The sequence below is a fragment of the Oncorhynchus mykiss genome, chromosome 22 (assembly GCF_013265735.2).
Source record: "Oncorhynchus mykiss isolate Arlee chromosome 22, USDA_OmykA_1.1, whole genome shotgun sequence".
Lineage (NCBI taxonomy): Eukaryota > Metazoa > Chordata > Actinopteri > Salmoniformes > Salmonidae > Oncorhynchus > Oncorhynchus mykiss.
In genome coordinates this window covers 28,834,473-28,847,729 of record NC_048586.1, presented here as the reverse complement: position 1 = coordinate 28,847,729, position 13,257 = coordinate 28,834,473, and the positions used below count along the sequence as shown (strand labels likewise).

The following is a 13,257-nucleotide window of genomic DNA, read 5'->3' as shown; positions in this document are numbered from 1 at the left end:
TAAAGTACTGAGTAAAGGGTCTGAATACTTATGTAAATGTCTTCTTTTTTTTTTTGCAAAATAAAAACCAAACATGTTTTTGCTGTGGATTAAGTCAAGTGGTCTGAATACTCTCCGAATGCACTATATAGTACATAAGAGTGTGTTGAGTCGAGGTGATGTGGGACTGATGTATTAGCGTTTGGTCCTCCTGACACCCTGGAATCCCTGCGGCAGACCAGGCAGCGTGGAGGTTAAATAACTACTGTGTGACTGCTGGAACAATGAGCAGGCCCTAGTTTAGGGCTGACATGGCTTTATAATGGCTACACATCGCCTTGCCCACAGGGCAAAGACTAACACAACTGTTAAATCTACTAAAGTAAGAGGGAAAGAGGGAAAGAGGGAAGGAGGGATGGAGAGAGAGAGAGGGGGAGAATAGGCGTTCTCGTTCTAGGTGGAACACAACAGAGAGATAGATTAATGTTTGAGGTTGTTTAAATTCAGGTAATGTCCTCAAACATTAGCATAAACATGTGGTGAATCTCCTTTACCCTTAGTGTAATGGATGATCAGAGTTTAGACCAGAGACAGAATGTCTCAGAGTTGTGTATCTCTCACTGTTTTCCTCTCAGTAAACTCTTAGTTGTGGGTCGAGTAAGGATAGCAGTCAACTGGGAGCTCAGTAATTCTTCAGACAAGCAGGGCTCCCTGAAATGCGTCGGGAAGCCAGACAGTCGGGCGGAGTGTCGGCGGGAACCCAGACAGACACAGTTTTAAGGGTACACCGTACATGACAGCAGAGACAGCAAAGGTACTCTGCTGCATTATCAGCATCTACAAGTATCCCTGCTCTCAGATCTTAAAAATAGATCTTAACGATTCTGGTGTGCCACGCGACAATAGACTGTAAAGAATTGGGGAAAGTTAGAAGAAGAAAGAAATACACTAGAAATTCAGTCCTGATCACAGCTGTAGTGAAATGTTATCTGGCTGATTGCTGAGCAGCTGTACATGCAGCTGTGAACCTCTCAGATCTGCACCACAGATGAATCATCATCAACTACTACTGATGACAACCCAAAGCTGCATGGGCAGAGGACATCTCTGAACAATGAGTGGGTGAGAGACTGAGGGAACACTGGAGATAGAGAGAGAGAAGAGGCTACATCTTCAGTCCCAGATGGCTTTGACCTTTGACCCCCACTCTCTCCCCCCAGTCTCTGACCCAACCTCCCCCCACTGACAGGTCCAAAGTCTGGCCACGGGTCAGTGCCCTTTCCTCCCCCACACCAGGGGGGTGCTGTAGCTGGCCTTCCCATCAGAGTTAGGGGCAGACAGGGGGAGTGTTGTGTGTGTATATACAATGCCTTTATTTGAAATGTGTAAATACAGCACTTTGTGTAAAACTTAAAGCAGATCCTCTTCTGAGATGGATAGAAACATAAAATGCAGTTGCATAGCCCTGAACCAGTTCTGTTAGTGTCACCCCATGTCTCATAGAGTGGAGCCAAGGAGTGACAACCCAGAGCCACCATCAGACAGACCGATAGACAGACAGTCCAGGGATCAAACCCCTGTCTGGCCAGCCTCAGCAGAGGTAATCCCTGACAGCGAGGTGTCCTGGCCCTTGCCTCAGATCACAGCAGGAGACCCCTGACTATACTGCCCTCATTTACAGTACCTACACACACAAAGCATTGGGTTGGATGCCAGGCAGGCTTTAAAGCAGCTTCAGAGGACCAACAGACAGACAGACAGGTCTCCCTCCCCAGTCAGTTGTATTACATCCTCTCAACATGGCCACTGGCAGCAGGCTGAGACTACAGACAGACCCCTAAAACTGATAACATCCGGAGAGATGACAACACCCCTAGCTTTCACTCTCACATTACCCTAACATAGTCTAGCACCAAGTGTACTGTACACTAATACCTCATGCTCTCATCTGCAAAGACAGAAAGAGCACGATAGCAATGTTTATTTTTTTTATTTTTTTTTACAGAATATCTCCCCTACTGTTCCACACAGCATCTCTCCCCTACTGTTCCACAGTTCAGGATGTACCAACCCACTGCAAATCAGACCCACACAGCCAGAGCCTCTCACATTACTTCTCATCTGAATGGCAAAGTGGGAGGGATGGTACAAAGGAGGAGAGATGGAAGGAGGAGGAGAGGTGACAGGAGTGAGAAGGAGGGATGGCAGGATAATTAAGGATAGAGGATGACACATCTGGCTTTGTAGAGCTGCTTGTGACTCTGCCTATCTGCACCACACCGATACCGCAGGATAACAAATAAAAGCGAGGGAGAGAGAGATACAGAGAGAGAGAGACAGACAGAGAGACAGACAGACAGACAGAGAGACAGACAGAGAGACAGAGAGACAGACAGAGAGACAGACAGACAGACAGACAGACAGACAGAGAGACAGACAGACAGACAGACAGACAGACAGACAGACATGACATGAGGGGGGAGTTTAAGGAAGGGAGAGAGTGGGGAGGGGAGAGAGAAGGTGAGGGAGAGAGTGGGGGGAGGAGAGAGAGGGAGAGAGTGGGGGTAGGAGAGAGATGGAGAGAGTGGGGGAGGAGAGAGATGGAGAGAGGGAGAGAGTGGGGGAAGGAGAGAGATGGAGAGAGGGAGAGAGTGGGGGGAGGAAAGAGATGGAGAGAGGGAGAGGAGTGAGATGGGCTGGATTGCCCAGGATTGGCTAAGATAATGGATGGGCTGGACATGCTGTGAGATGAGTTTGGATTGGTCTGCCATGTAGCATGCTTCTGTCTATAAAATGAGCTGCTCAGTATGTGTAGATAATCCTTGCTACTGCCACTTATTTGAAAGATACAGTAGAACATTAGCCATGGAGAACTGCAAAAGTGCTGCTACTGCTCTCAACAACAACGCTGCCCTGAATTTATCATGCGCTGTCGACAAAGATCAGTGGGAAAAAGTTGTGATGGACTACTTTCTGCACACGTCAGTGTGAACCGGAGTGACTTGAGACAACGGTTCCAGCTACATTTTCAGATATTTTAAGTGTCGAATTTTAAAGTTAAACTGTAGTGTAAGCTAGTGGATGTTAGCTTTCTGGCTCACTAGCTAACGTTACGTACATATGTCGTAATACTATTCGTATCACAGAAACTCATTTGTATTGCTAGTTACAGCCTAATGTTAGCTAGCTATCTAAACCTGAACCTACAATAGTTAGTTAGCATTAGCTACCTGCAGATTCATACTACAACATTTCATGAATGGCGGCTAGCTATGACAATCCGTTTCTACTGTAGCTGTGGGTTGGGATTATGGTTAATCGTTTAGCTAGCTAGCAAGCTACATGTCTAAACAAAAAAAAGACTCCACTTCGCCAGATGATAACATAACCCATCATGCGATATACGCCTAGTTTCTTGAAACGGGCCACATATTTATCTAGCAGCCTCCAAGGAAAATCTATATTATTTGTGCTATTCACGCTGCGCCTTGGTCTTCTCACTACGACGAACGTGACAAATAGATACCCAATGGGCTTCTTTGTGTTTTTTTATTTGGTGACCCCTTGTGTAGTAAGCCGGCAATACCGTATATCTCGGTATGATTGAAGGACGATATGAGGATATGAAAAACTGGACATTAATCCAGGCCATATATAATCCCCCTGCAGGTCAGCACGGCTGACGAAGAGCCTACAGACACTGGTACTGTGTCCAACCTCTTGTTTACAAGCATAACAACCTAAAGCCATGAATCAGAGGTCAACATAAATCATTAGCTAAACTGTATTCATATCATACAGCTTCAGAAATGACTCAGATGAAATACGACACAGTATGCAGTACTGTAAATACATGGAATGAGGGGGTTGGAAAGAGGTAAACAAAGAGAGAGAGAGAGAGAGAGAGAGAGAGATTGGGGGGCTACTGAGATGGATAAATAGATCATGAGAGGGAGGGATGGACAGAGACGGAGAGGAACCTACACAGAGAGCACCTAGATCTGCTACACAGATTCTGTCAGACCTGGGCCCTGACAGTAAATATCAGTAAGACAAAAATAATTGTGTTCCAAAAAAGGTCCAGTTGCCAGGACCACAAATACAAATTCAATCTAGATACCGTTGACCTAGAGCACACAAAAAACAATACATACCTCGGCCTAAACATCAGCGCCACAGGTAACTTCCACAAAGCTGTGAACAATCTGAGAGACAAGGCAAGAAGGTCCTTCTATGCCATCAGAAGGAACATAAAATTAGGCAAAAAATACTTGAATCAGTCATACAACCCATTGCCCTTTATGGTTGTGAGGTTTGGGGTCCGCTCACCAACCAAGAACTCACAAAATGGGACAAACACCAAATTGAGACTATGCTTGCAGAATAATGCAAAAAATATCCTCCGTGTACAACGTAGAACACCAAATAATGCATGCAGAGCAGAATTAGGCCGCTAATTATCAAAATCCAGAAAAGAGACGTTAAATTCTACAACCACCTAAAAGGAAGCGATTCCCAAACCTTCCATAACAAAGCCATCACCTACAGAGAGATGAACCTGGAGAAGAGTCCCCTAAGCAAGCTGGTCCTGGGGCTCTGTTCACAAACACAAAAACACCCCACAGAGCCCCAGGACAGCAACACAATTAGACCCAACCAAATCATGAGAAAACAAAAAGAGAATTACTTGACACAATGGAAAGAATTTACAACAAAACTGAGCAAACTAGAATGCTATTTGGCCCTAAACAAAGAGTACACAGTGGCAGAATACCTGACCACTGTGACTGACTCACAATTAAGGAAATCTTTGAGCATGTACAGACTCAGTGAGCATAGCCTTGCTATTGAGAAAGGCCGCCGAAGGCAAACCTGTCTCTCAAGAGAAGACAGGCTATGTGCACACTGCCCACAAAATGAGGTGGAAACTGAGCTGCACTTCCTAACCTCCTGCCAAATGCATGACCATATTAGAGACACATATTTCCTTCAAATAACACAGACCCTCAAAGAACTTGAAAACAAATTTGAAAAACTCCCGTATCTATTGGGTGAAATACCACAGTGTGCAATCACAGCAGCAAAATGTGTGACCTGTTGCCACAAGAAAAGGTCAACCAATGAAAAACTACCACTATTGTAAATACAACCCATATTTACGTTTATTTATTTTCTATTTTGTCCTTTAACCATTTGCACATCATTACAACACTGTATATAGACATAATATGAAATGTCTTTATTCTTTTGGAACTTTTGTGAATGTAATGTTTACTGTTAATTTGTATTGTTTATTTAACTTTTGTTTATTACCTACTTCACTTGCTTTGGCAATGTTAACATGTGTTTCCCATGGCAATAAAGCCCTTAAATTGAATTGAAATTGAATTGAGATCAAGAGAGGGAGAGAAAAAGAAAGGTGGACAGATCAAATCATGTCACTCACCGAAACACGCCCCGTCCATCTCCTCGTAGCCCACGCTACAGACACACTTCCCCAGAGGCACCAGCCAATCACCATCAGCGCCGCAGTACAGTTTGGGCGTGTCCCTCTCCTCGGCATGCTCCACACACGCCCCCCTGACCTCCACCAGGGAGGAGGAGTCGACCCGGGGCACGGTGTCAGGGAAGGAGGCCAGGTTCCTCAGGGTGAAGGGACACTTCTTATAGTACACCCTGACTGAGACCAGGGCGATGCACGCCCCAATGTCCTGGAACGCCAGGTACAAACCCTTCCTGGAGATAGGACCCACTTCCCGCACCTATAGAAACAATTCACATGAACAATGATTGCCCATTGGGGATTAGGACAGTTAATTGAATTAAACCCTGGTATGCAGTGCCTGCACAATTTCCCCTTGTAGGAAATTGTCATGACAAACAATAGGAGTTGGCAAGGGAGCAGAAACAGACTAGAAATAAATCACATATTATTGAAATTGAATGAAATGGACCTCTGTGTTGAGCTTCAGAATGCGGTCTCCCAGATCCATCTGAGTGAAGCTCTCGTCTGCAGCGATGGTGTCGATCTTGGTGTACTGGGAGGGTTTGAACTTGACCCCGTGGGACTCGTCTGTCTCATAGTAGAAAAGGTTGAAGGTCTCCTTGCAGGTCCCAGACACCCAGGGGATGGAGTTACAGTCTCTCAGAGTGAACCGCAGCTCCACATACACCTTGGATAAATAATAAACAGTCAAGTACAGTAGATGATGTATTATTCAAAGCCACTTACAGGAAATAGAATTGGTTAGTATATGTGTCCCTTGTGGGAATTAAACCCACAAACCAGGTGTTACCAGCACCATTCTCCAACCTACTGAGCCATCTATCAAAACCCCAACCCACCTTCTGTGCGGCCTGGCGGAAGATCCAGTTGGAGCGTAGCCAGTTGTTCTGGTTGGGTTCCATCACGTGACACACCTGGAAGGTATGGATGGGACGGTTGTGTTCATCCATCTCTGTTATAGCATCCCACTGGAGAGGAGAGGAGAGGAGAGGAGAGGAGAGGAGGACAGGAAAAAAGGCACTGTTAGTGAGCTGCTAAGGATCTGGAGAAGGTCTGTAATGGAGGAGTGGGCCAAAATCCCTGCTGCAGTGTGTGCAAACCTGGTCAAGAACTACAGGAAACGTATGATCTCTGTAATTGCAAACAAAGGTTTCTGTACCAAATATTAAGTTCTGCTTTTCTGATGTATCAAATACTTATGTCATGCAATAAAATGCAAATAAAAATCATACAATGTGAGATTCCATCTCTCACAGTTAAAGTGTACCTATGATAAAAATGACAGACCTCTACATGCTTTGTAAGTAGGAAAACCTGCAAAATCGCCAGTGTATCAAATACTTGTTCTCCCCACTGTATATATAGTGTGAAAAGCTGTCCAACGTTAGAAAGTAAAAGGTACAGGAACGTTACTAAACCGATAATAACTGTCTCTAACCACCTGTACCCCAGCTCTGTGACTCCCAGGTCATATGACAAAGGTGAAAGCTCCGTAAGTGCTTCATGAGGTCACAGGTCACCTGCCTCTGTGTTGTTAGAATTGAAATCTAATGGAGATGTTTAGCCCCAACCCTCTGGCTCTACCCTCTATTACACTGACACGCACAAACAGGGAGTGTGTGTGTGTGTGACAGCTGTAGCGACCCTGGACCACCTATCACCAAGCTCCCAGAATCAAATTACCTGCTGAGGAAAATGGTTTTAAATCAGCTCAACAACAGCACAACACTTGCCCTTCAGTCTAGACATGTGGCTGATGTGACTCTGACCTCTGTATGCACTTTGACCTCCGCATACTCTTTGTCCTTGGGCAGATCATCTCACTCAATAGTGTTGTATAAAAATAAGTAGTACATGCATAGAATAGATGGTCTAGTGTCACTCTCAACCCTGTCTCCTAAAACAACAAAGGCTTTATGTTGGTGTCTGTTGTCTAATACATTCAAAACACAGCAGCACCAAGTGTAGAGAAGAAAAACAACCCCTTCTTCTCTCCTCAACTCACTCTGTCAACCCATCTCCGTTCTCGCTCTCCTCCCTCCCGTCCACCCCCTCCTGTATCTAGTCTAATTAATAAGTGGGAAGAACAGAAGCTCTTTATTAGCAAACAGACTATGGAGAGTTGGGGAAAGAGGACACTAATTTAGGCCAATTATTTCAGCGATAATAAGCAGTATTGTACTTATCTAAACACTACCTCTCAACAGGAGAACAGTAATCAAATCCTAATGTTTAGTTTCAAAGACTCATTATCCTTTTTAATGACATGTTTTAATTCAATCAAAAAGACGACACGTTTTAATACATTTCTTCCTCAAGGTGTCACAGTAATCATAACGTAATTAAAACAAATTGATTTAGATTAAGTATTATATTGCCTAATAGGCATCATGTGATATTGTGCTGTGGTGAATTCTAAATAGGATCCTAACACAGCCATTTACAACTCTGTGGGTTTGCTTCAGCCAAATCCTACATACAGACGTCAAAATGTCAAATATCAAACAAACTAAAAATGACATCAGTGATATAAAAAGACTGACATTTTCGTCCACTTCTTACCTTAGGAAATGAAATAAAGAGATACAGTCAGAAAGTCTAAAAGTGGTGACACACTTATTGATTATGCAGTGTAGTTTTCCTACACCACCACAGATGATTATTGATTATGCAGTGTAGTTTTCCGACACCACCACAGATGATTATTGATTATGCAGTGTAGTTTTCCTACACCACCACAGATGATTATTGATTATGCAGTGTAGTTTTCCTACACCACCACAGATGATTATTGATTTATGCAGTGTAGTTTTCCTACACCACCACAGATGATTATTGATTTATGCAGTGTAGTTTTTCTACACGACCACAGATGATTATTGATTATGCAGTGTAGTTTTCCTACACCACCACAGATGATTATTGATTATGCAGTGTAGTTTTCCTACACCACCACAGATGATTATTGATTATGCAGTGTAGTTTTCCTACACCACCACAGATGATTATTGATTATGCAGTGTAGTTTTCCTACACCACCACAGATGCAGAGTCACGTATGAACATGTTTTACATCCTCGCCAGCTGTATAGTGATCGTTACAACACCTTGAACAGGTATATACGGTACACTGAGTGCACAAAACATTAAGAACGCACGCTCTTTCCATGACCGACTGATCAGGTGAATCCAGGTGAAAGCTATGATCCCTTATTGATGTCACTTGTTAAATCCACTTCAAATCAGTGTAGATGAAGGGGAGGAAACAGGTTAAAGAAGGATTTTTAAGCCTTGAGACAATTCAGACATGGAAGGTGTGTGTGCCATTCAGAGGGTGAAAGGGAAAGACAACAGATGTAAGTGTCTTTGAACGGGGTGTGGTAGTAGGTGCCAGGAGCACAGGGTTTGAGTGTGTCAAGAACTACAACGCTGCTGGGTTTTCACGCTCATCAGTTTACCGTGTGTATCAAGAATGGTCCACCACCCAAAGGATATCCAGCCAACTTGACACAACTGTGGGAAGTATTGGAGTCAACATGGGCCAGCATCCCGGTGCAACTCAATATTTAGAAAGGGGTTCTTAATGTTTTGTACACTCAGTGTATATCTAGGTGTAGGTGAAACCTTATCAGTAGACTCTGGTATCAGCAGTCTCCGTTACAAACCCTCCTCATCCCCCAAAGGTATCTTTTCAAAGACTCTTACATAAACTCCCTCACTCTAGCTTAGAGAAACTAAAGGAGCTTGAGATAGTTCGTCTCTGTAAGGCCAGAGATAGACACCCTGGGGTGGTCTTAGAAAACAGCTCTCTACGGAGACACCAGTGTCTGTGTGTGTGTGTGTACAGTCTGTGTGTATGTGAGTGTGTGTGTGAGTGCTGACGTGTGGATGGGGAATAGAGTGACAGGGCCGAATGACGCGGAGCCCTGTGGTGGTGGTGTATGTGAGTGAGTGTGTCTCCTAAGGCGTCTGTCCTCTGGCTGGTACCCCTGCCATCTCTCAGTGACCCCAAAGCTGAGATGGAGAAAGCAGCGGGCCCCCAGTGGCCCCTCACAGCCCTCTATGGGGCCCCTGTCTTTCATAGCACAGCCCTCCACACACAGAGCTTTGCTCTAAGAAGTCCTGTGTGGCCCTCCACACTCCACACTGACACCTCAGAGACTCGGCTCTGTCTCTCAACACTGTACCCAGTCGGGGGGGAATGTTCTCTTCAATCTAGCTACTTTTACTTCCTGCTCCACGATGGGGCAAAAGGGGGCTTAGCCCCTCAGTTGAAACTTCTGCCCCCCTCATTGTGCTTGAGCACGCCTCGATGTGTGTGTAGGGGGGCTATGAAAAGTCACTAGGGCACAGTTAGCCTTGGCCTAGGCTACTGTTGATTGCGAAGATGGAGGACTTTTTCATTTAAGTAAATGAAAGTTAGAGACTTTGCCTATAGTGAAAAGCCTACAAGGCAGGGCTCCAGACTGCAACCATTAAGTCACATTTTGTGACCCTTTGACACCTGGCTGTGGGAATAAACAATGTATTTGTTGCATCGGTGCACATTCATTCACCTCATTAAAACGTCTTATTTTTTAGGAGGCTAAAACCATGATTTGGTCAAACAGTAAAGTACATTATCATCATGTACCTGTTTTGCTGGGGCCTGCTGCTGTGTCAAGTGAGCTACAGTACTCTCTCCTTTCCCGGGTGAAAAACACTCTCCGGGAGAAAGAAAAGTGTGAGAACAGAAAAGTGATTGTATAACATTTTAAAATGCAATTGCTAGGAAAACACAGCTATCCTGTTGTCACAGACGGAGAGAGGATGTTCTCAGCTTTCTGTATGTAGATTTTTTATTTCTCAAATATCAACTATGAGCTCAATAGCAACTATTTTACACATATATTTGATATGGCTTTGAGATAAGTGAGTGGCACCAGGGGAACATTTTCATCTGGAGCCCTGCAACAAGTGGAATTTCCTCCATATGGAAAAGTATTACTTCTGTTAGTGGACAAAGATGAGAAGAATGTTGGCACGGACAAAGTAGACCACTGTGCAACTATCTATTCAGGTGGGATGCAATTTTGGAACTTTAATGTATCCATTTTTTCGTATATATAATAATTTGTTTTATCATTATTATTGTATATCAGTTATTGTAGGCCTATCGCACGGCAAGTGGTCCCAGAGGGCCAAGTCTAGGTCCAAAAAGCTTCTTAACAGCTTCTACCTCCAAGCCATAAGACTCCTGGAACAGGTAATCAAAGGGCTACCCAGACCCCTCTTTTACACTGCTGCTACTACTCTCTGTTTATAATCGATGCATAATCACTTTAACTCTACCTACCTGTACATATTACCTCAACTAACTGGTGCCCCCGCACATTGACTCTGTACCGGTACCCCCTGTATATAGTACTGATTGTTATTTTACTGCTGCTGTTTAATTATTTGTTACTTTTATTTTCTATTTAACTTTTTTTTTTTAAAGCATTGTTGGTTAGGGCTTGTAAGTAAGCATTTCACTGTAAGGTCTACTACACCTCTTGTATTCGGCGCATTTGACAAATACAATTTGATTTGTTTAATTCTGTTCAGCCATTTTTTGGGCCAAATTAAGTTCCAACTGTAACGTTTGCCGCAATATAATACCCTGCTCGTATTTTCCCTATCAACAATGGCTTGAGTTACTTTTGATACTACCCTAATAAAGTTAAGATTCTTTAGTGAAGGTTGGTGTGGTCAAACGACTCCGACAGTTGAACTTGACATGTGGAAGAATGTCTTAGGCCTACCAGAGTTACTCCTATAATCTAACAATACAATGCTTATCTTTCTAAGAAAATAAATGAACTAGCCTCTTTCCGTACGTCTATATCTGACAAGGATAACGTAATGCATGTCGGTGTTGTAGCCTCTCTCTCTCTCTCTCTCTCTCTCTCTCTCTCTCTCTCTCTCTCTCTCTCTCTCATAATAATAGTACTCAAGTATAAACACCATGGGACCACGCAGCCGCCATACCACTCAGGAAGGAGATGTGTTCTGTCTCCTAGAGATGAACGTACTTTGGTGCGAAAAGTGCAAATCAATCCCAGAACAACAGCAATGGACCTTGTGAAGATGCTGGAGGAAACAGGTACAAAAGTATATTTATCCACAGTACGAGTCCTCTATCGACATAACCTGAATGGCCGCTCAGCAAGGAAGAAGCCACTGCTCCAAAACCACCATAAAAAAAGACCGTACTTTTTGGAGAAATGTCCTCTGGTCTGATGAAACAAAAATAGAACTGTTTGGCCATAATGACCATCGTTATATGTTTGCAGGAAAAAGGGGGAAGCTTGGAAGCCGAAGAACACCATCCCAACCGCGAAGCACGGGGGTGGCAGTATCATGTTGTGGGGGTGCTTTGCTGCAAGAGGGGCTGGTGCACTTCACAAAATAGATGGCGTCATGAGGATGGAAAATTATGTGGATATATTGAAGCAACACCTCAAGACAGGAAGTTAAAGTTAAGGAAGTTAAAGCTTGGTCACAAATGGGTCTTCGAAATGGACAATGACCCCAAGCATACTTCCAAAGGTGTGGCAAAATGGCTTAAGGACAACAAAGTCATGCTATTGGAGTGGCCATCACAAAGCCCTGATCTCAATCTGATAGAAAATTTGTGGGCAGAACTGAAATGGGCCAAAATTCACACAACTTATTATGGGAAGCTTGTGGATGTCTACCCGAAATGTTTGACCAAAGATAAACAATTTAAAGGCAATGCTACCACATACTAATTGAGTGTATGTAAACTTCTGACCCACTGGGAATGTGATGAAAGAAATAAAAGCTGAAATAAATCATTCTCTCTACTATTATTCTGACATTTCACGTTCTTATTAAAATAAAGTGGTGATCCTAACTGACCTAAAACAGGGAATTTTTTACTAGGATTAAATATCAGGAATTGTGAAAAACTGAGTTTAAATGTATTTGGCTAAGGTGTATGTAAACTTCCGACTTCAACTGTATATATATATATATATATATATATATATATATATATATATATATATATATATATATATATATATATATATATATATATATATATATATATATATATATAAAGCCAATAGGCCTATGCAGGCAATGGCCTGACACATTTAGTGCTCAAACCTCCGACAGCTGAACCGTGAGGTGGACAACTATTGTTTTAGGAATGTAAAACCCACAAAAAACAATAGGCTATAAAAGTGTTGCATAAGCTACAGATTAAAACACAAGGAAGTGTTGATGTAGTTAGTTCTAGGCTGTTTTAATGCGACATAAATGTGGCTCTTCTGAAAAGGTAAGAAACAATCTAGCTGATTGGTTTTGATAAAAAAAATATTGCTTTAATTTGTAGGGCACTGTCCATGGTGCTGATAGAGCACAACCTGTCACTTCTTGGTCAAAAGTATTTGAAGGAGAATTCAATATAATTCCAATGTAAGAACCCAACTGACACAACTGGGTATAGCTACATAGTGGTATGTTTCATCATAGAAATTGATACATTCTATTATGGTGTTCTTGGTAGCCTATTGGTGTTCTTGGTAGCCTATTGGTGTTCTTGGTAGCCTATTGGTGTTCTTGGTAGCCTATTGGTGTTCTTGGTAGCCTATTGGTGTTCTTGGTAGCCTATTGGTTTTCGTGGTTGTAAATGGAACTGTACGTATTAGAAACATGTTCGAACTTGATTCACAGAAGTCTATTGTGCCATTTCAAAATGTTTTGCTGAACTCATGAGTTGG

The 13,257-nt window shown here is 43.0% G+C and overlaps 1 protein-coding gene across 3 annotated transcripts in view; it reads right to left on the bottom strand.

The window, feature by feature from the left end:
• Nucleotides 1-13,257, bottom strand: part of epha6 (eph receptor A6) — a 220,950-nt gene that overhangs the window by 129,010 nt on the left and 78,683 nt on the right. For all 3 annotated transcript variants that reach the window (XR_005038811.1, XM_036959048.1, XM_036959046.1), the window contains exons 3-5: nucleotides 6,325-6,453; nucleotides 5,934-6,152; nucleotides 5,426-5,741 (exon numbers count right to left, since the gene is read on the bottom strand). Coding sequence is in view for 2 of the 3 variants with exons in the window: in XM_036959048.1 (XP_036814943.1) it covers nucleotides 5,426-5,741; nucleotides 5,934-6,152; nucleotides 6,325-6,453 (664 nt within the window). In the remaining variant the exon portion in view is untranslated. The remainder of the gene's footprint in view (nucleotides 1-5,425; nucleotides 5,742-5,933; nucleotides 6,153-6,324; nucleotides 6,454-13,257) is intronic.